We start from the raw sequence: 20,798 nt of genomic DNA, 5'->3' as shown, positions 1-20,798 counted from the left end.
TTAATCCTCAGGAACAAAGTCCCAGCACATTTAGTCTTGCAAGCCCCGGGATCCATAGCAGCTTCTACAAATCTGGTGCCGCTAGCCAAGTTTCACATGAGAATTCTTCAATAACTACTAGCTTCCCAGTGGCCCATGCTTCATCACCCATTGTTACAAGTCCTGATCACCAAACATTGCAAGACAGATCTTTGGTGGATGCAGTCACATCAAGTTCTTCATGGTCGTCCCATTGTCTTTCCAGAGCCCATGGCCATTGTGAACACAGATACCTCCCAGATGGGGTGGGGCTGTTATCTGGGCAAGACGGTCTAGGGCCCTTGGTCCCCTATAGAGGCCAACTTGCACATCAATGTTCTAGAGATAAGAGTGGTGCTTCTCGAGTTGCAGGCCTTTCAGACAGCTCTTCCTCAAGGGACTATTGCAGTTCAAACATACAATGTGTCAGTAGTTTGGTACATCAACAAACAGGGAGGAACCAAGTCTTACCCCCTTTGTTGAGAAGCACTCAGTGTGTGGCAGTGGGTGATTTCTTCCAACCGCTTTCTAATAGCAACACACATACTGGGGAGCTCCAATTTGATTGCAGACAAGATGAGCAGATGTATCCTTCAGCCTCAGGAGTGGTCTCTCAATCTGAAAGTAGCAAAAATGATTTTCCATCTTTGGGGTCAACCTTGCTGCGATCTTTTCACATCCCCCCTAAACAACAAATGCAGCTACTACTTTGCCCTAATTCCCCCTGTGGGAGAGTCATCAAGAGATGTTCTTGTCCACGATTGGCCCCCTGGTCACCTATATGTCTTTTCACCGATACCCCCTAATTCCAAATTTTTACAGAAAGCATGCAGATTGGAGTACAATGATCCTCATTGCTCCCTTTTGGCCTCAACAGATTTGGTTCCCCTTTCTTTGGCCTTATCTAACTCGACAGCCCTTGATTCTGGCCCCAGCACCAGATCTCCTGTCCCATCTGGATGGTCTTGCTCACCCAAGCATTTTGAACGTCAAGGTAACTGCATGGTTCCTCCAGTTCCATTAATTGCCAGGCATCCAAATATTTCTCCCCAGTACGTCATGTATTTTATTGGCCCACAAGCCTTCCACTAGAAAGCTGTACATCAGTAAGTGGAAGAGATTCACTTTTTGGGCCCCTGAAAAGCAAATAGATCCTTTTACAGCTTCCATAGAACATGTGCTGGACTTTTTAGCCTCTCTGTTTAACGTTGGAGCTTTTCCTTCCACTATCAAAATACAACTGGCTGTTATTTCTAATTTTCATAATGGTTTGCATGAACATTCCTTAGTCTCTCATAGTCTTTGTAAATCATTTCTAAGAGGCACTCTTCTGCTAAAGCCTCCATTCAAAGAGCCGACACCTCCTTTGGACTTGAATCAAGTTCTTCAGACAGTGACACATTCTTCCTTTGAATCCTATATGGATTGTGACCTAAAGTTTTTATCCTGAAAGACACTCTTTTTGGTAGTCATTTCCTCTGCCAGAAGGATTTCAGAGATTCAGACTTTATCATCCAACCCTCCTTACATTGTTTTCCACAAGGATAGAGTATCCTTGTGAACTAACCCTTCCTTATTACCCAAGGTTGTATCGCAGACCAACATGAACCAGACCATTGATTTACCAGCTTTCTTTCCTATCCTCTCTAATAAAGAAGAGAGTGTCTTGCATCTTTTAGATGTCCATAGACAACTACAGGTCTATCTTCCAGGACCAAAGACATAAGACAATCTAGTCAGTTATTTGTTTCTTTCTCTAGTGCAAAGTTGGGCAAAGTAGTCAGCAAAATTACTCTTTCTAGTGGCTGAAAGACTGCCTTTCATTCATTTATGATAACAATAATTTAACTTTCATCAAACCAGTCAAAGCACATTCTATAAGGTCTATAGCTATTTCAGCTGTTTTCCAATCCAGAGCTTCAATGGATGACATATATGCAGCAGCTACCTGGGTTACTCCACATACTCATTACAAATTGGACCTGGTCTCTATAGGACAATTGTCCTTCGGCTCAACAGTGCCCAGGAATGTCCTTCCTTGATTCCACCCAGGAATTTAGGTAGCTGGAGACTGTATCCCATCTGCCAAGGATGGAATCAAATTTGGCAACATCAGATAAAGACGTTATGTACTTACCATAATGTTCCATCTGGGTTGTCAAATCTTCATTCTTCCTTGACTCTCCCCTGACCTAAAAGTTTTTTTTTTTTTTTTTTTGTTGGAGTGGATCTAAGGGATCTTATACTGTTGTCGAGTTAAGCACAGTAGATAAGGCTTCCTCCGCTTGACCTACCTTTCAAGTATCTGTATATATTTGTATATCTATCTATATATGTATGTATATATATATATATATATATATATATATATATATATATATAAATGTGTGTGTGTGTATGTACATATGTCTTACATGTTTCTTTATCATTTCTGCAAACTCGATCTGAGGTAACTCAGATAGAGGGATTCTGGGTAGAAATAAAGCTCAAGAGTTTTTGGTTGGCATTAGCTGTAGTAACGGGCGAGTTGATTCCAATATCAGAACCGAGCCCGTCTGTCAAGGATGAATGAAGATTTGACAACACAGATGAAACATTATTGTAAGTACATAACTTCTTTTTGTCCCTATTGGTGATGTAGCTAACAAATGCTGCAGACACACATGGTATGTCTGGCTAGAAACTCAACCAGGTTATAATTTTAAGCAATACCAGTTGCTAACTGTTGACATAACTCATTGCATTATGAAATTTAAATCAAGCTTTCAAACTTATTCTTCATCTGTTCTGATTGATAAATGTGTATAATGAGTGTACTTGTTCAGTAAATTGACTGGAGTACCATGACAAAAGGTGCTTTAACAATGATATGTTCCTTACAAGTACCCAGATTACTACTGTCCTGTCATTAGAATTTCTTCTTTTTTATTTTTTTGCCATTAGAGTATCTTCTGCTCACATTCTCTTCAGTTCTCTGGATGCCATCACTCCTGTAACTAGTTGTTTTTATTACTCCCACCCACACCCCATTCAAGCCACATTCATTAATTATTCTACTGTTTTCATCTTGTATCATTCAAGGTTGCTTTGCATCTGCTGTCAAAAATATGCTTGGTATTGGATACATGCCATACAAAAAGGATTAATGTACAATACAGATTACTGAATTTTATTTTGTTACCTTGATCTGGCAAATGTGCCCACATTGCCACATGCCGTCTTTTGTCAACCCCCTTCCAAATACATGCCATTTCTACTGCTGCCATTGTCAGTAACAGGAAGTTCGTGGCTCTGCATACCATTCATTCTGCAGCTGGGGCCAATCTTTGTTCCAAGAATCAGCTGCCATTTTGAAGAAGGAATAAAGAAGGCATTGCAAGTCCTTTTCACTGGTGGACAGTGCCATATTATCTGCAGGTACACTGCTTATTTCTGACTGCATCTCCAACAAACAGGTTCCATTCTCAGCATCCATGTTGTGTGTACTGCATTAAAATAATATCCAATTATATCTCCATTTTCTACTTGGCAAAGAAACAGTGGTTGTTTGGACTTAATGGATTCATGTTGCCTTTCATCTACCCAGCACATACTGCAGCTTCCCACAATCTGGGATCACCCCCCCCCTCCATTTGTTCCCTATCTTCTTTTTCCCTGTCCCCATAAAATTGTGGGTATCTACTGATGATGCACATTGTGCACTCAATGGGTTATCAGTCTCAGTATAAAATCTGACAACTTAATTCACTGTATTCATCTTTCACCATCCATTGTTCTGTACCCCTTGCAACCATTTTGTGGGTGTTTGGTCTTACACAAGTCTTGTATTCTTTGTCTTAGCAGAAAAAGCATTCTAAAGGGCCCATTGCATTATATTGTCACTCTGGGATACTGAGGCAAATGTGTCTATAGATACTGCCTTTCATAGCAATATCCCTGGTGGCATGACTGTTGCCACTGCAGTACTATTTGGGCATCTACCTTTTGTATCACTGTATCCCTCAATGGAGCATTTACCACCATTTGAGGTATTTCCTTCTTACCCTTGCAACCCTTCTTACATTTATCCAGAGTGCTACTACAACTGAATTGTATCCCATGGTTAGTGTGATGATGTTATGTCTTGCACTTACTAGAACAGACACATTTTTTTGCTCTTTCATTTCTGGAAAGGTGCAGGAAAATATGCATTGCAGAAGACTGAATTATTTTTGTCAAATGTTTCCTTTGTGCTCTCATTAGATTAAAATGCAAAACTCTGGTAACATGGCTGTTTTTATTTTCTTTATTACTTTAAGATTGATAACTTTAAAGTTATTATGCACTACACTGTTTGCATGTTAACATTTGAATCAAGAAGCCAAATTAATACAACCGTGCTTTTGTTTCATTACCACCTCAGCTGTGTAAGAATTTTTCTTGACTGTTATCTGTGTTAATTTATGATTGTGATTATGTTTATGTGTGTGTGTTTGTCTGCTGTATGCATGTGTATGTGGTGTATGTGCACGCGTGTGCCTGTATACATGTATATATCTGCTTGTATATGCATGTGTATGTTTTTTTGGAGGAGGAGATTCCAGGAATGACTTGACAATTTTTCAGGTGATTCGTTAAACTACTTCTCAGGTAACCAGAAGCATCACTACATCACCAGTACGGAGAACATTTTGTTATCAGACCTCACAGTGAAATAGAAATCTGATCAGAGCAAGACAGGAAGAACAGCAGGAAGGCTTAGCTCCTTTAGTTGCAAACATGGCACCTCACAGGGCTCTTCTGGCTGCCAAAGATGGAGATTTACTGACACTGAAGAACTTGTTGGATGCCCAAACTTTAGATGTGGATGTTGCAGATGAGCAGGGAGCCACTCCTGTGCACCATGCTGCACGAACTGGAAAGTTTGACTGTTTGCAGTTTCTGGTATTAGAGGCAAAGCTGCCAGGGAATCAGAGGGCTAAGAATGGAGCAAGTCCTGCGCATGATGCTGCAGCCACTGGAAATCTAGCTGAACTGAAGTTTTTGATTGAAAGTGGAGGCTGCAGTTTGCAGGTAAGAGGAGATTTCACTATGTGCAACTTGTGCATTTTTGCTTGGGTGGTGATGGATATGAAAACATGGGAAAACAGTCAAAAGAGAAGTAGTTTCTGCTATACGTTGCTGAGAAAAAGTCTGTTTTTGAAAGCAGTTGGTTTTGTCTTTCATTACTAATTTAAATATTTAATTTTGGAGGGAGGGAGGGAGAGCATGTACACAAATTTGAGATTTTGTATTGTATACATCGAAGGTAAATAAGGAATTTCTTGGTTTCAAAGCAGTAAGGACCTAGCTAACTGTTGCTACAGGATGCAGTTTTCTTGAACTGACCCTTTCATTACAAACTCATTAAAAGCAGTACATTCAAAGTTCAGAATAACTAGACAATGCCGCCTATTGTATTTGCATAAATAATTTATTTTGGCAGTTCACAGCTGTAACTTGAAATAGAAACTCTTATCTTTAAATTTAGTGTTTAACAGGAGTTTTTTCTGTTTGTCTTTTGCAGTGGCTTGTATGAAGCAGAACTCATGGTACTCAGGTTTGTTTGAAGGCAGTAGGCTACTTTACATTATGACGAATATGTCAAACCTGATTCTGTTCACAACAGGCAACATACACAAAACCTGCTATTATCTGTTAAAAGAATAGCAACTACCCATATGTAAATGTGTGTTGAATCTGCACAGTTTTCTAATGATCTGTAGAAAAGTGTGCAGTTTCACTTCTGCCTACGTGTGGGTAACATGAGTGTATGATCATATGAGAATTCTGCCCCTATCCAGTAGGATAGTCCCAAGACAGACTTTGAATAACAAACAAGAAAAACAGTATGGTTAAATTCAGTCATATTAGAGAAACTGGTCAGATCCCAGGGGCCTGCTTCCATCCCTAACTATGGATGAACAAAGCTGGCTATGCAGTGGGGTTTAGAAAAGGCAGCCTGGAAAAAAGGGTGTGTAGAATAATAGTGTGCTTTTTGAGAGAGAGACAATATGGTGTGTGTGTGTGTGTGTGTGTGTGTGTGTGTGTGTGTGTGTGTCAATGCAAGCACGCGTGAGTGTGTGTGTGTTAAGAATTAAGTACACAGAATGGACCAGTTAAGATGTTTGTGCTGGGAACACAGGTAAAGCATACGAGCAAAGGTGGTCAAAGGCTCTGAATGTGAGGAGGTGGCAAAACTGCATAAAGAATGGCAGTGTGAATGTAATATGCACTCATGGAATGAACAACTAACAGTGCAGTGTACCAGTTAAAGTAATGAGTTGTAAGTGAATGAGTTGAATCCTGAAGTGAAACTGGATTTAATTAAGATGGACTCTTCGTGTGAACTTTGAGTGTGAAGCAAGTCTCTTAAATAGAACAAAGCTTCAGTTTATCTCGTGAAAATGATGTGCTTAGGCCTAATGTATATTAACCACCAAATAAGAAAGAATGCAGTAATAATTAAAGGATATTTAGGGCAAAAGAGGTCAGCCACATCAGATTTGGTAAATTTATGTATAAGGATTAAAGTGCATTTTTGTACAAGTTGATAAGCTTTTGCTAATTTACACATACATGTGAACTGAACTGTAGTAAACAAGTATCCGATAGTAGAATTTGGAAGATATATCCCATGATATAACGGTGGTGCTGTGGTAGCGTTGTTGCCTCACAGTAAGACGCTGTCCGGTTCGATTCTCGGCTAGAGCGTCTTCTGCGTGGAGACATGCATGAATGGGCGTACCTTCGTTGAAGGTTGTGCATCAGGCCTGGCAAGCCGGTACGTAAAAATCAACTACCAATCATTAGTGGACCTGAGTTTCACTGTGGCGACCCCTAACCGGGAAAAGCCGAAAGACACAAACAAACATCCCATGACATAACTTGTGTGAAAGCAACACTTCAAACTCACTGTTATTAGCCAGATGGGTTACAAAGTCATACCAATAGTTAACTGATGTACTGTCAGTAGGTTTGCAGGTAGCACACTAGGTTCTGTCCTACATCAGCTTCTTCTATTTGTGTTCTAACAGTGATACCACATTTATGGGGGGGGGGGCACTGCTGTGGTGCTACCTATCGTGAATACCACCTTGATTCTACCCTGAAAATAGTATGTGCCTAGTGGAACTAACCTAGTCATCTAAAAATAAATAAATAAGAATACAGTTATCTCATTAAATGCTTTAGGAAAGTTGATAATGGTTATGAATAGTATTCATATCTCTCAACTAGCCAGATTTTCAGAGAATGTTCAGATTTGTTACTCTTATTTTCAGTCTGTTCCTCATAAAATTTGTAGTTTTTTGGCATATCACTGAGGACTGAAGCCAATAATAATGCCAGATGTTTGAGTTTCAGACTTCATATCCTTCAGAAAAATGTATGATAATGCAAAACCTGTTATTCTAGCAACTTTCTAAGTTTATAACAGCAATATTTAAAATCTGTCCCTATTTTGGGGCTTTTGTTCTCCCCATTATATTTGACTTTGTCTAGATTTCTTGCACTAAGAGACTGAGAGGTATGGCATTATTACAGTCTTGCATGTGAAAATGGCATGAGAAAAATCTCCACTGCTAGATCATTGGAAAATGTTATGCACCAGTGCTACCTTAAATAAACTCCGAAACTCTGCATCATGTTTTACGTCAGTGGGTCTTTACCATTCTCTGGCTTCCTGTTACAGTGCGATAGTGATTGCATATCAACTGAACGCTGTTAAAGGAAATACAAAGCCTATGTAAACTCATGAATTGTTTCTAGGCTTCATCTGTTGTGACAGAGCCCACTCAGGTAATTCACTTGTAATGCTGTCAGAAGAGTAATACTTGTAGCCTTCAGTCAGTGATGCCTAGGTTACAAGCAAGCTTGATGTTAGCATGTGAAATGGAAGCAGCACATACCAGTGAGGAAGAAAGATGCATCAGATGCTGCAGGTAGAGAATGACAGAAAGCATGGCTGACATATGTTATAGACAGGACAGCCTTAGGTGTAATGGTGCCCTAGGCAGAGGGCTCATTGCCACCCCCCCCCACTGCTAGTGTCCCACTCACACACATCTTCTAGTTCCTCCTGCTTTCCCCCATTCTAACTTTTTCACACCATCAGGAAATTTTTTTTTCAAATTTTCTCTCATTTTTGTTAATCTTCAGCTTTTTCCTACATCTTTTTAATGCATTGTAACCGACCAAGACTGCATTATAAGAACACTTGAGGAAATAAATAAATGTAGCCAGGTCCTGGGGACATAAGACCTCCAGAAGCCATGGGAGGTCTACATGCCCTAAGGTGCATTTTAGATGTTATTTTTGTAATAGTCTTTTCATCCAATGATGGCCTAAATAAAAATTATGATTAAGGAAAGAAATTCAGTCTTTGCTTTTTCCTGCATCCTTTCAACACACCCTAACTGGCCAAGCATGCACTTTAATAACTGTAGAATAAATAATAAAAGTGTCTGGTGGCTGCTAGCCTCCCCCGCCCCCGATACCATGGTGTTATAGATGCTCTGAGGTGCATTTTAGAACAGTTTTTTTAACCTTTTGATCCATTATATCTTGAACAAAAAACATCAGTAGGGAAAGAAATTCAGGCTTATTTTTTTATTCAAAGGCATTACAATTAACGTTGTATCTTCCAAAATAGCAGTTTACAATTAACTGACAAGATAAATGCTTGTAAGGATACATAAATCTTATATGGGAATAATGCATGCCTCCCAATACCACCCCTTCAAAAAATGTAATCACCATCTGCATATCCCTCTGGTGTTTGAAGTGAAGACACAAATTGCTGCAGTCAAACGTTTCAAATATCTGCTATCAAACGTATACACAGCATGTCTCCCAACTCCTGCCTCCAAAAGTCAGCCATGTTATATGTACCACCGTGATGTCAGACAGGTGAAACTAAAAGAAAAACAGAACAGCAAGAAACAAATGCAACCCCAAAAGTGAAACCAGTAAAATACAAAAGCAAGTTTTTGTTGGCCTTTTAATAAATTGCTTATTTTGCACTGGACACACTGATCCACAAGTGCTTTTGCATTTTAAAAGAAAAACAGAAAATGTTAACATATTTCAACCTGTTGCTGTCCCACTTATATAAACAACATGGCTGCTTCCCCCTTCCCCTAAAGATAGACACCTGTATATGCATTTGATTGTGAAGAAAGTGAAAAAGAATAATCACAGTAATGAAGTTCAACTTGTTGCTTTTAAACAATTTGCTGCCCCTAGACAAGCTGTAGTTACCTGCTCTTCATACCTCTGAGGTCTGTGAGGAAAATTAAAGAAATAATGAACATACCATTGCCAGCCCCCCCCCCCCCCCACACACACACACATATACACATGCCACGTTGACCCTCTGTTCATATCTCTGAGTGGTGCTGTTTTAGACTAGGTGAGGCTCAGGGCAGAGGCCACTAATAAGCCTATGTCAAAATCCTGTTATGCAGTTCTGATGGTCTGGCTGTTTAGTGATGCATTCTTTGCCATATTTTTGAATGATATTGACTTAACTGTTCTTTTCTTTTCCTTCTAGTGCTACTAAGAAGAGTTATAGGTTTCTGTCAATATTATGTGTCCCCAGAGAGAAAAATTGGTGATATTATTTTTTATTCTCTTCATCCCCCATGTACTGACACTACATCTACCTAGCCATGTCTGTCACAAGATGCACTACTTTTTTACACGCCCACACATATACTTAGCCTGCATCTGACAAGCCAGGGCTATCATAAGATGTACAAATGTGCGCACACACTTACCTGCAAGTAGGGCTGGCCTTCGGTAAGTTGGCACCCTAGGTGAAAAGGTCCCATGGGCCCCCTTCACTGTCCAACCCATCCTGACTTACTCACACTATCAAAATTACTTGTTTTCTTCTTCTTCCCTCATAGTTTGTCTTAGTCTTCAGTTTTTTTTTTTTCCTGCAGTTATTCATTCATTCATTCTGCAGTTGCTTGATTCATCCAACGTATTCTATCTAGGCAGCACTGCATTCTGACAACAGTGGAGATAACAACTGCATCAAGCTGGGGAAATGGGGGTCACAAGGGCCCACAGAAGACATTAGGTGTCTAGCTGCATCCCTGAGATGCAGTTTCAACTTTTTTAAACAATCTTTTAATTCAATGATTGCATGAACAAAAGTCATGATCAAAGATAGAAAGAAATTTAGTCTTTACCTGCATCCTTCTAGCACATCCTAACTAACCAAGACTACACTGTAATAACTGCAGCGGGAATAACAGTATTTCATGATGTTCTGACATGCATGTTAGTGTTTTTTAAACAACCTTTTTATTCAATGATTGTTTGAACAAAAACCACAATTATGGAATGAAATTCAGTCTTACTTTTCATCTCTTTTCATGCATCCTTTGAGCACATCCTCACTGACCAAGACTACACTGTAATAACTGTAGTGGGAATAACAGTATTAAGCCCAACATTTCTAGATACTCTGATATACATGTTAGAGTTTTTAAACATCATTTTCATCCAATGATTGCTTGAACAAAACCACAATTATGGAATGAAATTCAGTCTTACTTTTCATCTCTTTTCATGCATCCTTTGAGCACATCCTCACTGACCAAGACTACACTGTAATAACTGTAGTGGGAATAACAGTATTAAGCCACAACATTTCTAGATACTCTGATATACATGTTAGAGTTTTTAAACATCATTTTCATCCAATGATTGCTTGAACAAAACCACAATTATGGAATGAAATTCAGTCTTACTTTTCATCTCTTTTCATGCATCCTTTGAGCACATTCTGACTGATCAAGACTATCCTGTAATAACTAAATTAAGCAGGGAGCTGCTAGGCACCCAGAAGCCATAGGGTTATAGGTTCATAGGATGTTACTAGGCTATTGGCCCGGAGGCACTTCTAAGCCTAGCCAAGAATTTAGCCCATGTTCCCTCAAAGTCATCCTGAGGTGCATTTTCCAACTTTTGATCCAGTGATGGCCTGAACAAAAATCATGTGTATGGAAAAGAAATGCAATCCTACTTTTTGTTTCAAGGAAGGAATAAGGTGTATCCAACTGTTAATGTTCAAAGCTGACCAAACACCACTTCACAATAAACTTGAAAAAGTAAATGCTTATGAGGATACATGCATATGGGAATACTCCCCTCCCTCTGCCTCAGAATAGGTAGTCATTTTCTGTGTGTCCTCTTCTAGTGTTATGTTGGGATTAAAATTAAGGCATAAGTGTCCACTGTCATATTTCAAGCTGCTGCTGTCATATTTGTATACAGCATACCCTCTCATCCCCTACCCAAAAAGGCAGTCACCTTCTGTGAATCCTTCTAATGTCAGACTGGGACAAAACTAAAAAGGCAAACTGAGCATATTTACTATCAAACATATATAAATAGCATGCTTATTCACTCTCCCAAAAAGATAGCCACCTGTACCAGATGTTTGATTGTGGGGAAAATGAAAAAAATATATATATTACAGTATTGTTTACAACTTGTTACTTCTAGAAACACTACAGTGCTCATATACAAACTACAGTAACCCTCCCATGCACCTCTCTGAAGTTTGTGAGGAAATTTAAAGAAATAATAGCTACACTGTTCCCAGCCCAACACAAGATACAATGACTTCTCAGGTTTGGGAGAAATGTTAAAGAAATAATGATATTGCCCCAGCTCACCCCCACACACAAATACAGAGGCCTTATGTATACATGTATGAGACGGGGTAGTTTTAGACTAAGTAGGTTTCATAGCAGAGGCAATTACTATGCTCATATCAAAATCCACTTATACAGCCTTGGTATGTGGGGCCTCCAGCCCCCAGACATTCTAAAGGTCTAGGTATTCATTGATGCATTTATTCCTTATTTTTTGAGGTATGAGTGTTAAACTGAGAAACTTATAACAGGGTCAGTTGGTTTCATCCAGACAATCCCCACCAAGCAGTTGTGGCTATTTCTATTTACAATTCACATGTAAGATTGTGACCACATATTTCACCTTTGCTCCAAACAAACCACACATTAAAATATTGTACATTGCTTCACATGATCACATTAGTCCCGCAATATAAAAATAATAAGAACCAGCAGCAGGCATATGGTTATTTCACTCCAAAGAAGATGGCCACAGCAATTACGCCTTGTCCATCTGTGCATTTCAGATGACCTGCCATGCATCTCATCTTACTTCATACAAATATGCACTAGTCCTGCTAAGGGATAAAGTGACTGTTTGAAATGAGCAAATGACAAGAGGGTCAGTTAATTTCATCCAGCCAACCCAGACCTCCCACCCAGCAGTTATAGCCACAATATCTGATGATATAGCTCTCAATTGTCCATGATTCTGACTCAAATTTTAGTCCTGTCCTTCTCAAGCCCTCCCATGATGGTGATGTTTGGACAAAAGGTGGTGAATTACGCTTAATATATGATGACAATAATTAGAGTCAGAGGCTTCTATTACCTCAAAAAATGCATATTCATTCTCATTTTCTTATTCTGTCAATGTCTTAAGTTAATAATACGAATATTTTAAATGTGGCCTTCATTGTCCCTGAGAATTTCTGAATTTGTACCCAGTTGTATTTAATTTGCCCATTTCATTGAGAGCTATGTCTGATGGTCATGTAATATTTCACCTCCACGGTCCACGCAAACAAGCCATAACTCTCAACTTCTTAGCACATCTAGACAAAGCCTAAAATAATGGTGGGAGAAAGAAACAACCATTATAAATTATATATATATATATATATATATATATATATATATATATATATATATATAGCAGTTCTTTCAAGAGCACTTTCACACCAACATTTAAATGTTGTAAGGTATGTACTTTTGTGACCTAGCAATGTTTAAAAATGTGATTTATGTTTAATTGGAGATGAGCACCACTCCTCTACATCTTCCAATGTTCTTGGGTGCATTTTCTTCTTTATTTGAGGCATAGTATTTATTTATTTATTTTTAAAGCAAATAAACATTGCTCTCAAAAATAAACAAATGGGAAAAGAGTGCCCTTTAAGAATGGCAAGCACTGTACCCTAGGCACTGACATAGTTTGCCTATACAGAAGGCCTGCACAAAAATTGGAGGAGTGACAGTTCACCTACATAATGTCTTTTGGGTGTTGAAGGAAACTAGATCACATGGATAAATCCACATACAGAAAGGTAGAGAATGCAGACTGCATACAGAAGCCACAGACAAAAACTCAACCAAATGGCAGAACTACTCATTGTGCCACTGTTCCCTTGAAACTTTCCATCTGATGTTGTTAATCTTCATTCATTCCTTACTGATGGGTTATCGGTTCCATCCTCGGAACTGAGCCGGCCTTATATCAAGCTTGCGTCAGCCAAAAACTCTTGAGCCAAGATCCTACCCACAATGCTCTGCTCCCTGTTACCTCAGATCTTGTTTGCCACGTTGCTGTACAGTTGTGTCAAGCCTTCTCTCTCAGCTGTGTTCAATTTTTTGAAGTTTTTCTATTGTTAGTGTTTAGAAAGTTTTCAATTCTTCACTATCTCTATCCCCCTACCCTATTGCAACTTTTAAGACTCTCTCCCTATAGTATTTCCTTTTTCTTACCTTTGAGGTAATTCTCCATTACCATCATTGTTAATTCATCTTCTTCTTCCTTTCTTATCCTTCTGGGTAGTTTCTTAACCCTTTGGTAGTGTCGTACTTTCTCCCTTGACATCACAATGTTGGATAAGAAAAGTAATGCTGGTTTCAAACAATGTACAGAATGCGGACGTAAGTTACCGCTTTCTGATGGCCATGATTTGTGTGTTTATTGCCTGAATGTTTCCCACCTTTCAGTGGACCCTCCATGTGGGATATGTAGAAATTTATTGACTAGGACTCTGAATGAAAGGAAGAACAAACTTATTCTAAAAGGCCTCCTTAAAACTCCTTTCTGCGAGGCTGTCTCTCAGTTGGAGGGCTCACGCCCTCCTGCTAAACCCTGTAAGAGGCATTCTTCTTCTTCCTCCTCGATGTTGCTCCCTTCATCTCCCTCTGGAGATCACAAGGAGTTGACTCACAAAAAGGTAAAAATTTCGGGCCTGGCGCTGCCATCTGTGGTCTTTTCGGCCCCAGCTTTGGCACCGCCCCAGTTCATTCTTACTCCAACTATGTCTTCTTCATTACCACCGGCACCGGAGTTCCCAGTGCAGACACTTATGGCTCCAACAGTTTTGTTGCAGCCCTTTTTGGCACCGCTGATGTCAGTGCAGACCTTCTTTGCACCATCTCTCTAGGTACCGTCTCCTTTGGTACCATTGGTGCAGACTCCTTCAGCACCATCCTTGCTGATGCAGTCAACCTCCGGGATACTGCCCTCTATGGTGCAGATGCCTTTGGCACCGACATGCTGCTTGGTGCAGTCACTTTCAGCATTGTTGTTACCTGTAGAGACACCTTCTTAGATGGCACCATATCCATCGGTGCAGACATTTACCATACCACCTTTCATGGTGCAGACATCCTCGACACCTATGGCGCTGCCTTTGTTAGTGCAGATAACCTCGGCACTTTTCTCCCCGGTGCATACACCCTCAGTTCTGGGCCCTGCACTAGACAAACTCACAAGGACTAAGTACTCTCCTTCCCTAGATCCGTTTGTGGGAAGTCAGTACAGCCCCTTTTTAGACAGGCCAAAATCTCCATCAGGTCTCTCTATGAGGTCGACCAGGAGCCTTTCAGAATAGGATATGTTGCGGCTTGTTGACCAGTTGCTTGTGGCCAGGGGACTCTCTCACCCATCTAAAGCTGCGCTCCCTCCTGCAGGTGACCGTATTTCTCCACAGACTCCAACTTACACTCCTCCTTTGACTTCCAGAGAAGCATCGAAGCCCCTTCCTCCGACAGCAGCTTCCTTTCCTTCGACACCAACAGTGGACCTTACTTTGGAGCCGAAGTCGTCCTTGTGGCCCTCGGTGCACTGGGCCCTTCTCAGGCTAGCGGCTGTGCTGTGGGGGTAGGCATTCTTGGTGCCACACCAATTTTTTCTATGGCATCCTCCAGGAATCCTTCTCCCCTCATGCTCTACAGTCCTCTTGAGACTCCTGGTCCGGGGGTCAGTTCGTCGGAGTGGGGTGTGACCCTGGTTCTGAGGTTTTCGTGCTCGGTTCCAGCCTCCCATCCCTCTTTGGGTGGTCTTTCCTTCCAGGCCATGTAGAGGGCACTTGTCTCTGCTGGCAAAACATCCCTGTTGGAGTTCTTGCCACCCTCTGTGCCGTAACTGTCACAAGTCACAACTACCGGACCCCGAGCACAAGGGCCTCAGGTTTCTCCCCCTCAGGAAATCCCCTCCTCCCAATCTTCCCCAGAGCTCCCCACTGAGGAAGTCCCTTGCAAGGCTTCATGCAAGAGGAAGCACATGGACTCCACTGAGGAGTCTCTGACTGAAGATACGGACTTTGATGGGGAAGGGTCCCCACGGTCACCCTCTGATGAGCTGTCCTTTGGTGACATCCTTGAGATCCTAAGACAGAGGGGAGACTGGAAGTCCTCCAACCCTTCCTCAGAGGAATCCATATTCCTGCAGGCCTTTCATGCCTGGCCCCCTACCTTTTGGGTTACCCTGCCAGCTGATGAGCTTGTCCAGCATACATGGAAGGCTCCTGACACTTTGGAAGTGATACCTTGGAGGCCTGACAAAATTTTATCTCCCCCTGCTGAACATCCTCATTGGTCCAAAGGTCTTCCAGTCAATGCCATGATGGTGCCGGCTGCAACCAAAAAAGACTTGGCAGAAGAGAGCCAGACTGTCCATCTGCCCAACAAGGAGGCGCAGGCGATAGACAGACTCGGGAAGCATGTGTTTGCTTCATTGACCTTCACTGTAAGATCCTTGAACTACTTGGCACACTTTACGAGGCTCCAGAGGGACCTTATCAACCAACTCTCTGAAACCTTTGCAGGAGCTGTTTCTGATGAGGTGCACGACAACGTAGCCTCTCAGATAGCGATCCTGGATTCGATATCCAATTCTTCCATGTGCCTCATTTCACATGCAATGGAAGGAGCGGCTAGAGTGGCAGGTGCAGGCATAGTCACGAGACATCATGCCTGGATGTGCCTTTGCGACTTTGTGGAGTCCTTTAAGGCTTCCTTTATGAATGCACCTATCGAGGCCACTTCATTGTTTGGCTCAAAGGTTAAAGATGCTCTAGCAAGGTGCGAACAGGATGGTAAGACCCTGTCTGCCATTGGTGTCTAACACTCCACCCATCAACGATTCTACTCCAGAAATCAGAGGAGTGGGAAGGCGTGGCACAGAAAATCACAGGGATCTTTCCATCATGCATGTGTCGAGTTCTCCCCTAAGGGCAGAGGGGGAAACTCTAATGAAAGATGCCCCTTTCGGGGCAGGGGAGGTACACAAAACTGGGGTTCCAGAGATTCTTTCTCTGGGCAACCCTACCAACGCTCCTGGAGCATTGCCCAACTGCTCACCTCTGGAAGCAGTCAGGGGTCATTTTTCCTTGTACCCCACTGCCTGGCGAACCATAACCACTGATTCTTGGGTACAACGGATAATATCCAGAGGCTACCACATTCCCTTCCATCTCATCCCAGAAATTTACCCGACGTCCAACCCAGTCAAAGGGAAGCAGCAGCACACAAAGTCCGAAAGCTGCTACAAAAAAAGAGTCATCCAGATGGTCCCCCAGACCAGATAGGATCCGTTTTTTACTCAAGGTTGTTTTTAGTGCCAAAAAAGACAGGGGACTGGAGACCGATACTGGATCTCAGCACACTAAACAAATTTGTAGAAAACAGAGAAATTCCGGATGGTCATGGTTCAGTCTATCCTTCCTCTTTTATGGTCAACTTGTTACTTTGAAATATGCTGAAACCCCTCTTCCCGACATACACAAACATAAGCCATAGTAGTATAGCTTTACACTGAAGCAAATACATTGCGATGTGTGACACTACTGTCATTCCAGATCAATGACTGTTTAACAGTGATTAATAATAGCAGAGGTATGTTACTTGTATCCACAGATGGCCTCTGTACCGATCAACTACAACCACTTTACTGACTGTGTACACCACAGATATCTAATTATGATAAATAATAATACTAACAACAATGCTAATGGTCACAGCAATAAAGTAATCCGTCTTACTTCACACAGACGCACACAAGTCTGGCAAAGCCAGGTTAGTAGTTATTTAATCTAAACAAACTACAAGAGAACAAGTTGTTTTCATCTACAGACAACTCCCATGCCCTATCCAGCAGTTCTAGACACTTTTTTTAACACTTCAGATGTCTGATTATAATAAGAATGATAGACATGTAATGTATTTTGGCTTTTTTTGAAACAAGCAGAAGCCACTCATTAAAGTATTCAAAGTTGTTTCACACTAACATCACATTAATCCTGCAAAACTTGAACAATAAACAAACAACAGCATTTAGTCATATTCCCACCATCCTGTGGTTATTGCCATTTTCAGTGCCATGAAAGCATGGTGGCAACAGCAGACTAGAACCACCTCTTCCTTCAAAAGGGGGTACGTGAGTAGGGACTGTCCACTCATTCCTATTCCCCTGTTCAGCTCTTCCAGTGTCCAGTCTGCTAATCAAATTCAGGTCACCTGTACCATAGTCAGGGTTCTATCTTTCTGTAATACACAGCAGAGTGATTTTCTTTCCAGTTTTGGAAATAACTTTATGACTTCTCAAGTAAACTAAGTTGCAAAATTAATCTATCCTTCAGAATAAAGTTCAAATGTAAATTTGCATGTCATGTGTTTGGCTGAAGTAAATTGCGAGTTGCATCCCTGGGTTTTGTATGTCTAGCACTTTGGCCTTTCATTTTCACTATTTCAGAGCATGTTTGAAGGTACTAAACACATAGAATGGTCTGTCAAACCTGTTTGTTAATATACCAATGACTGTCCTTAGCATTCACATCAGACTGCAAGATCAGTGATCATATCTTTGGTGAATGTCCTGAAACAAACTGGAAAATGTTTTGTGCAGCTACAGAAATCTGAATGCTAAGAGATTATGGATGATCGAAGTGCTGCATGTAACAATCCAGTCATTAGCTATATTCGGAGAACTGTACAGCATACTTAATAGTTATGGGCATATTAGAGCACAGCTCAGTTTCCCACCATAATTAGAGATATGAGTGCAAGGCGAAGAGAAGTGAGTAACTTATCACACAGATATTTCAATCTGAATGGTGAGATATGTCTACAACAGGGACCAATAGAAACTTTATTTTCTCTTCACTGTGGTTATTCCCTTCCTGATCTGCCCTTATCAAGTGCACTTAATAAAGCCCTGCATTGTGTCAGGACGAAAGCGCTTGTGTGGAATTTTACTGCAATAAATTAACTATGAGCTGTTTTCTGGTGTGCCTGAGCCACTTTTTCTTTTATTGGTTACCATTTGCGTTTTTTTCTGCTGTTTTTGTGGTTTTACTCGCTAATTGTATTTGCATGTGGTTTTGCTCCTGAAAAGATCAATCCTTTACAAATGCTGTGCTCCTACAGTTCTCTCCCCACTATCTTTCATCTTACATCACATCTTCCTGCATCTTCCCACCTTATCATTCCTGCCCCACTACCCTCTTTCATTGTCTTTTCCTATCCCTCTCTTCTCTGGTAGTGCCCACTGTTGTCGATAATTACAAGTAATGCTACCCTCTGTTGTCAAAGCCATGAATTATCAGATGCACTATGCTGGTTTCAGCTTGCAGTTCATTACTGCAGCAGCCTATGACTGTTATTATGGGCCTATATTAGAACATTGAAGTTTCAAAACTCCTCTTCAGTGATGGTTTTTGAGTTCTAAACTCTCCTATACTGACTGTATGTCCATATTGCTTAATTATTTTATGTTTAGTCCTTTGGTGGGCAGCACACACGTGGCACCAGCTTAGGTTGCGTTTGTCCCTTGCTTTCCTGCATTATAGTAATCACCTCTTCCCCTTTATCTATTATTACTACTCCCTCCCGCCCCTGGTTGACCTGAAGTCCCCCTCGTCTGCTAGCCTTACTATTGCTGTGACGCTCCACTTGCCTTGCCTTTTTTGTGTCCTCACTGTCTCTCCAGTACCTTCCTGGCTATTGCACTCCTTTCTCTGGTTTACTATACGACTATATCCTGAATATTTCTATTTGCCTACTCTCAAATACCCCTCTCAGTGTCCCTCTGTAAACTGTACATTTTCTTACTTTACCTTGTACCTGTTATATTCCTGCATACTGCCTTTACCTTTCCTTCTCTCTTTACCTAACTCTTCTATACTCACTGATTAAACTCGTAGTATATGAAACTCGTAGTGTTTCAGCTTCCTGCTTAGCTGATTGATTACGCTCTCTTCTCTAACTGTTTCCCTGTACTCTTGCCTCCCGCCCCTTTCCTAAGCCCTTCTTGCTTAGTGGTTCTCCCTTCTGACTCCCCTACCCCCTTGAACCTTATATGTAGTGGCTCCCTCCCTGAGGCGCCATCTTTAAACTCCGTTTGGCTTACTGCAGGTTCCCCCTGGTCGACCGCGTGGTGTGCTGCCTGTAAGTACAGATTTCAACTCAATGTTTGAAGCAGTTTTTTCTATTTTTTAACATAACCTGCACATAGTGTTTTATCATATAGTTGCTGAAGTCCTGACAAATTATGTACGGTAAACGCTATTTTTTATGGTAGTTTGTCTTTGTTTTAACCACTGCATGTAGTCGCTAGTGGTTCTAAAGCAATAGCTACCGCATTTAGAGGTTCCTAAAGCCAGGATTTTTGTTTGTATTATTCTGCAGTACTCCACCTTTGATTTTAGCAACTGTCTTCAGTCGCTAAGAGGTCCTGACAAATTACGTACTGTAAACGCTATTTTCTAGGGCAGTTTGTCTTTGATTTAACCACTGCATGTAGTCGCTAGTGGTTCTAAAGCAATAGCTACGGCATTTAGAGTTTCCTAAAGCCAGCATTTTGGTTGTGTTGTTCTGTAGTAATCTACCTTTGATTTTAGCAACTGTCTTCAGTCGCTAAAAAGGTCTTGCACCACGAGTCCTATATTTATGGTTCCATGGCAATTTACCTAAGTTAGGGCTACTGCACTTCATTGCCAGATATTTTCAAAGCGAAATGTTTGTAAGAGCTGCTCTGTTTAACTTTTGTCTTTGTTTTTGCCTACTGCATTAGTCGCTAAGAGGCCTGACACCTTGTGTACTGTTAACAATATTTATACCATTCCTTGATTTCATTCTGCTATTAGTTGCTATGAGGCCTACAAGCATGAAATAAGTATACAGTTGTTTTATTGTTGCTTGCTTTTGATTTTGCCAACTGCAGGTAGTCGCTAAGAGGTTGTTTCTTCCAGTAGGAATACTATAAACGCTGCTCGCCTCTAGTTATACCCAGCACAGGGTGAATAGCATTATCTCCCAATACATTTTCTTTACAGCGTTAAATCCTATTACATTTTTTACTGTTTAAAAATACTCTGCACTGACTCTAAAACCTTGTATGTACATATATCTACTTTATACTGGTAAAGTGAATGAACATGTGCTAATGTATTATAACTGCTGATGCTAGTAATGACTATTTCTTTGGAATACCTGTTGCTGTGACTTGGAAATATATATTTTTTCTCTCTCTCTCTCTCTCTTACACCTATACTCTTCTTACTTTGGTACCTCTCTACCCATTCTATTGCTAACCACCTCTGCTCTTTCTGTTACCTTTTGTCTCCTTCTCCTCTT

General features: G+C 40.9%; 1 protein-coding gene across 1 annotated transcript in view; it reads left to right on the top strand.

The window, feature by feature from the left end:
- Positions 1–4,775: 4,775 nt before the first annotated feature.
- LOC122801197 (espin-like protein) overlaps positions 4,776–20,798 on the top strand; it is a 929,965-nt gene continuing 913,942 nt past the window's right edge. Inside the window, exon 1 of the mRNA XM_044070755.1 lies at positions 4,776–5,070. Coding sequence (XP_043926690.1) covers positions 4,777–5,070 — 294 coding nt within the window. The 5' untranslated portion in view covers position 4,776. The remainder of the gene's footprint in view (positions 5,071–20,798) is intronic.

The sequence above is a fragment of the Protopterus annectens genome, chromosome 4.part1, assembly GCF_019279795.1.
Source record: "Protopterus annectens isolate FY-2018-M chromosome 4.part1, PAN1.0, whole genome shotgun sequence".
NCBI lineage: Eukaryota > Metazoa > Chordata > Ceratodontiformes > Protopteridae > Protopterus > Protopterus annectens.
This window is presented reverse-complemented; position numbering and strand designations above follow the sequence as displayed.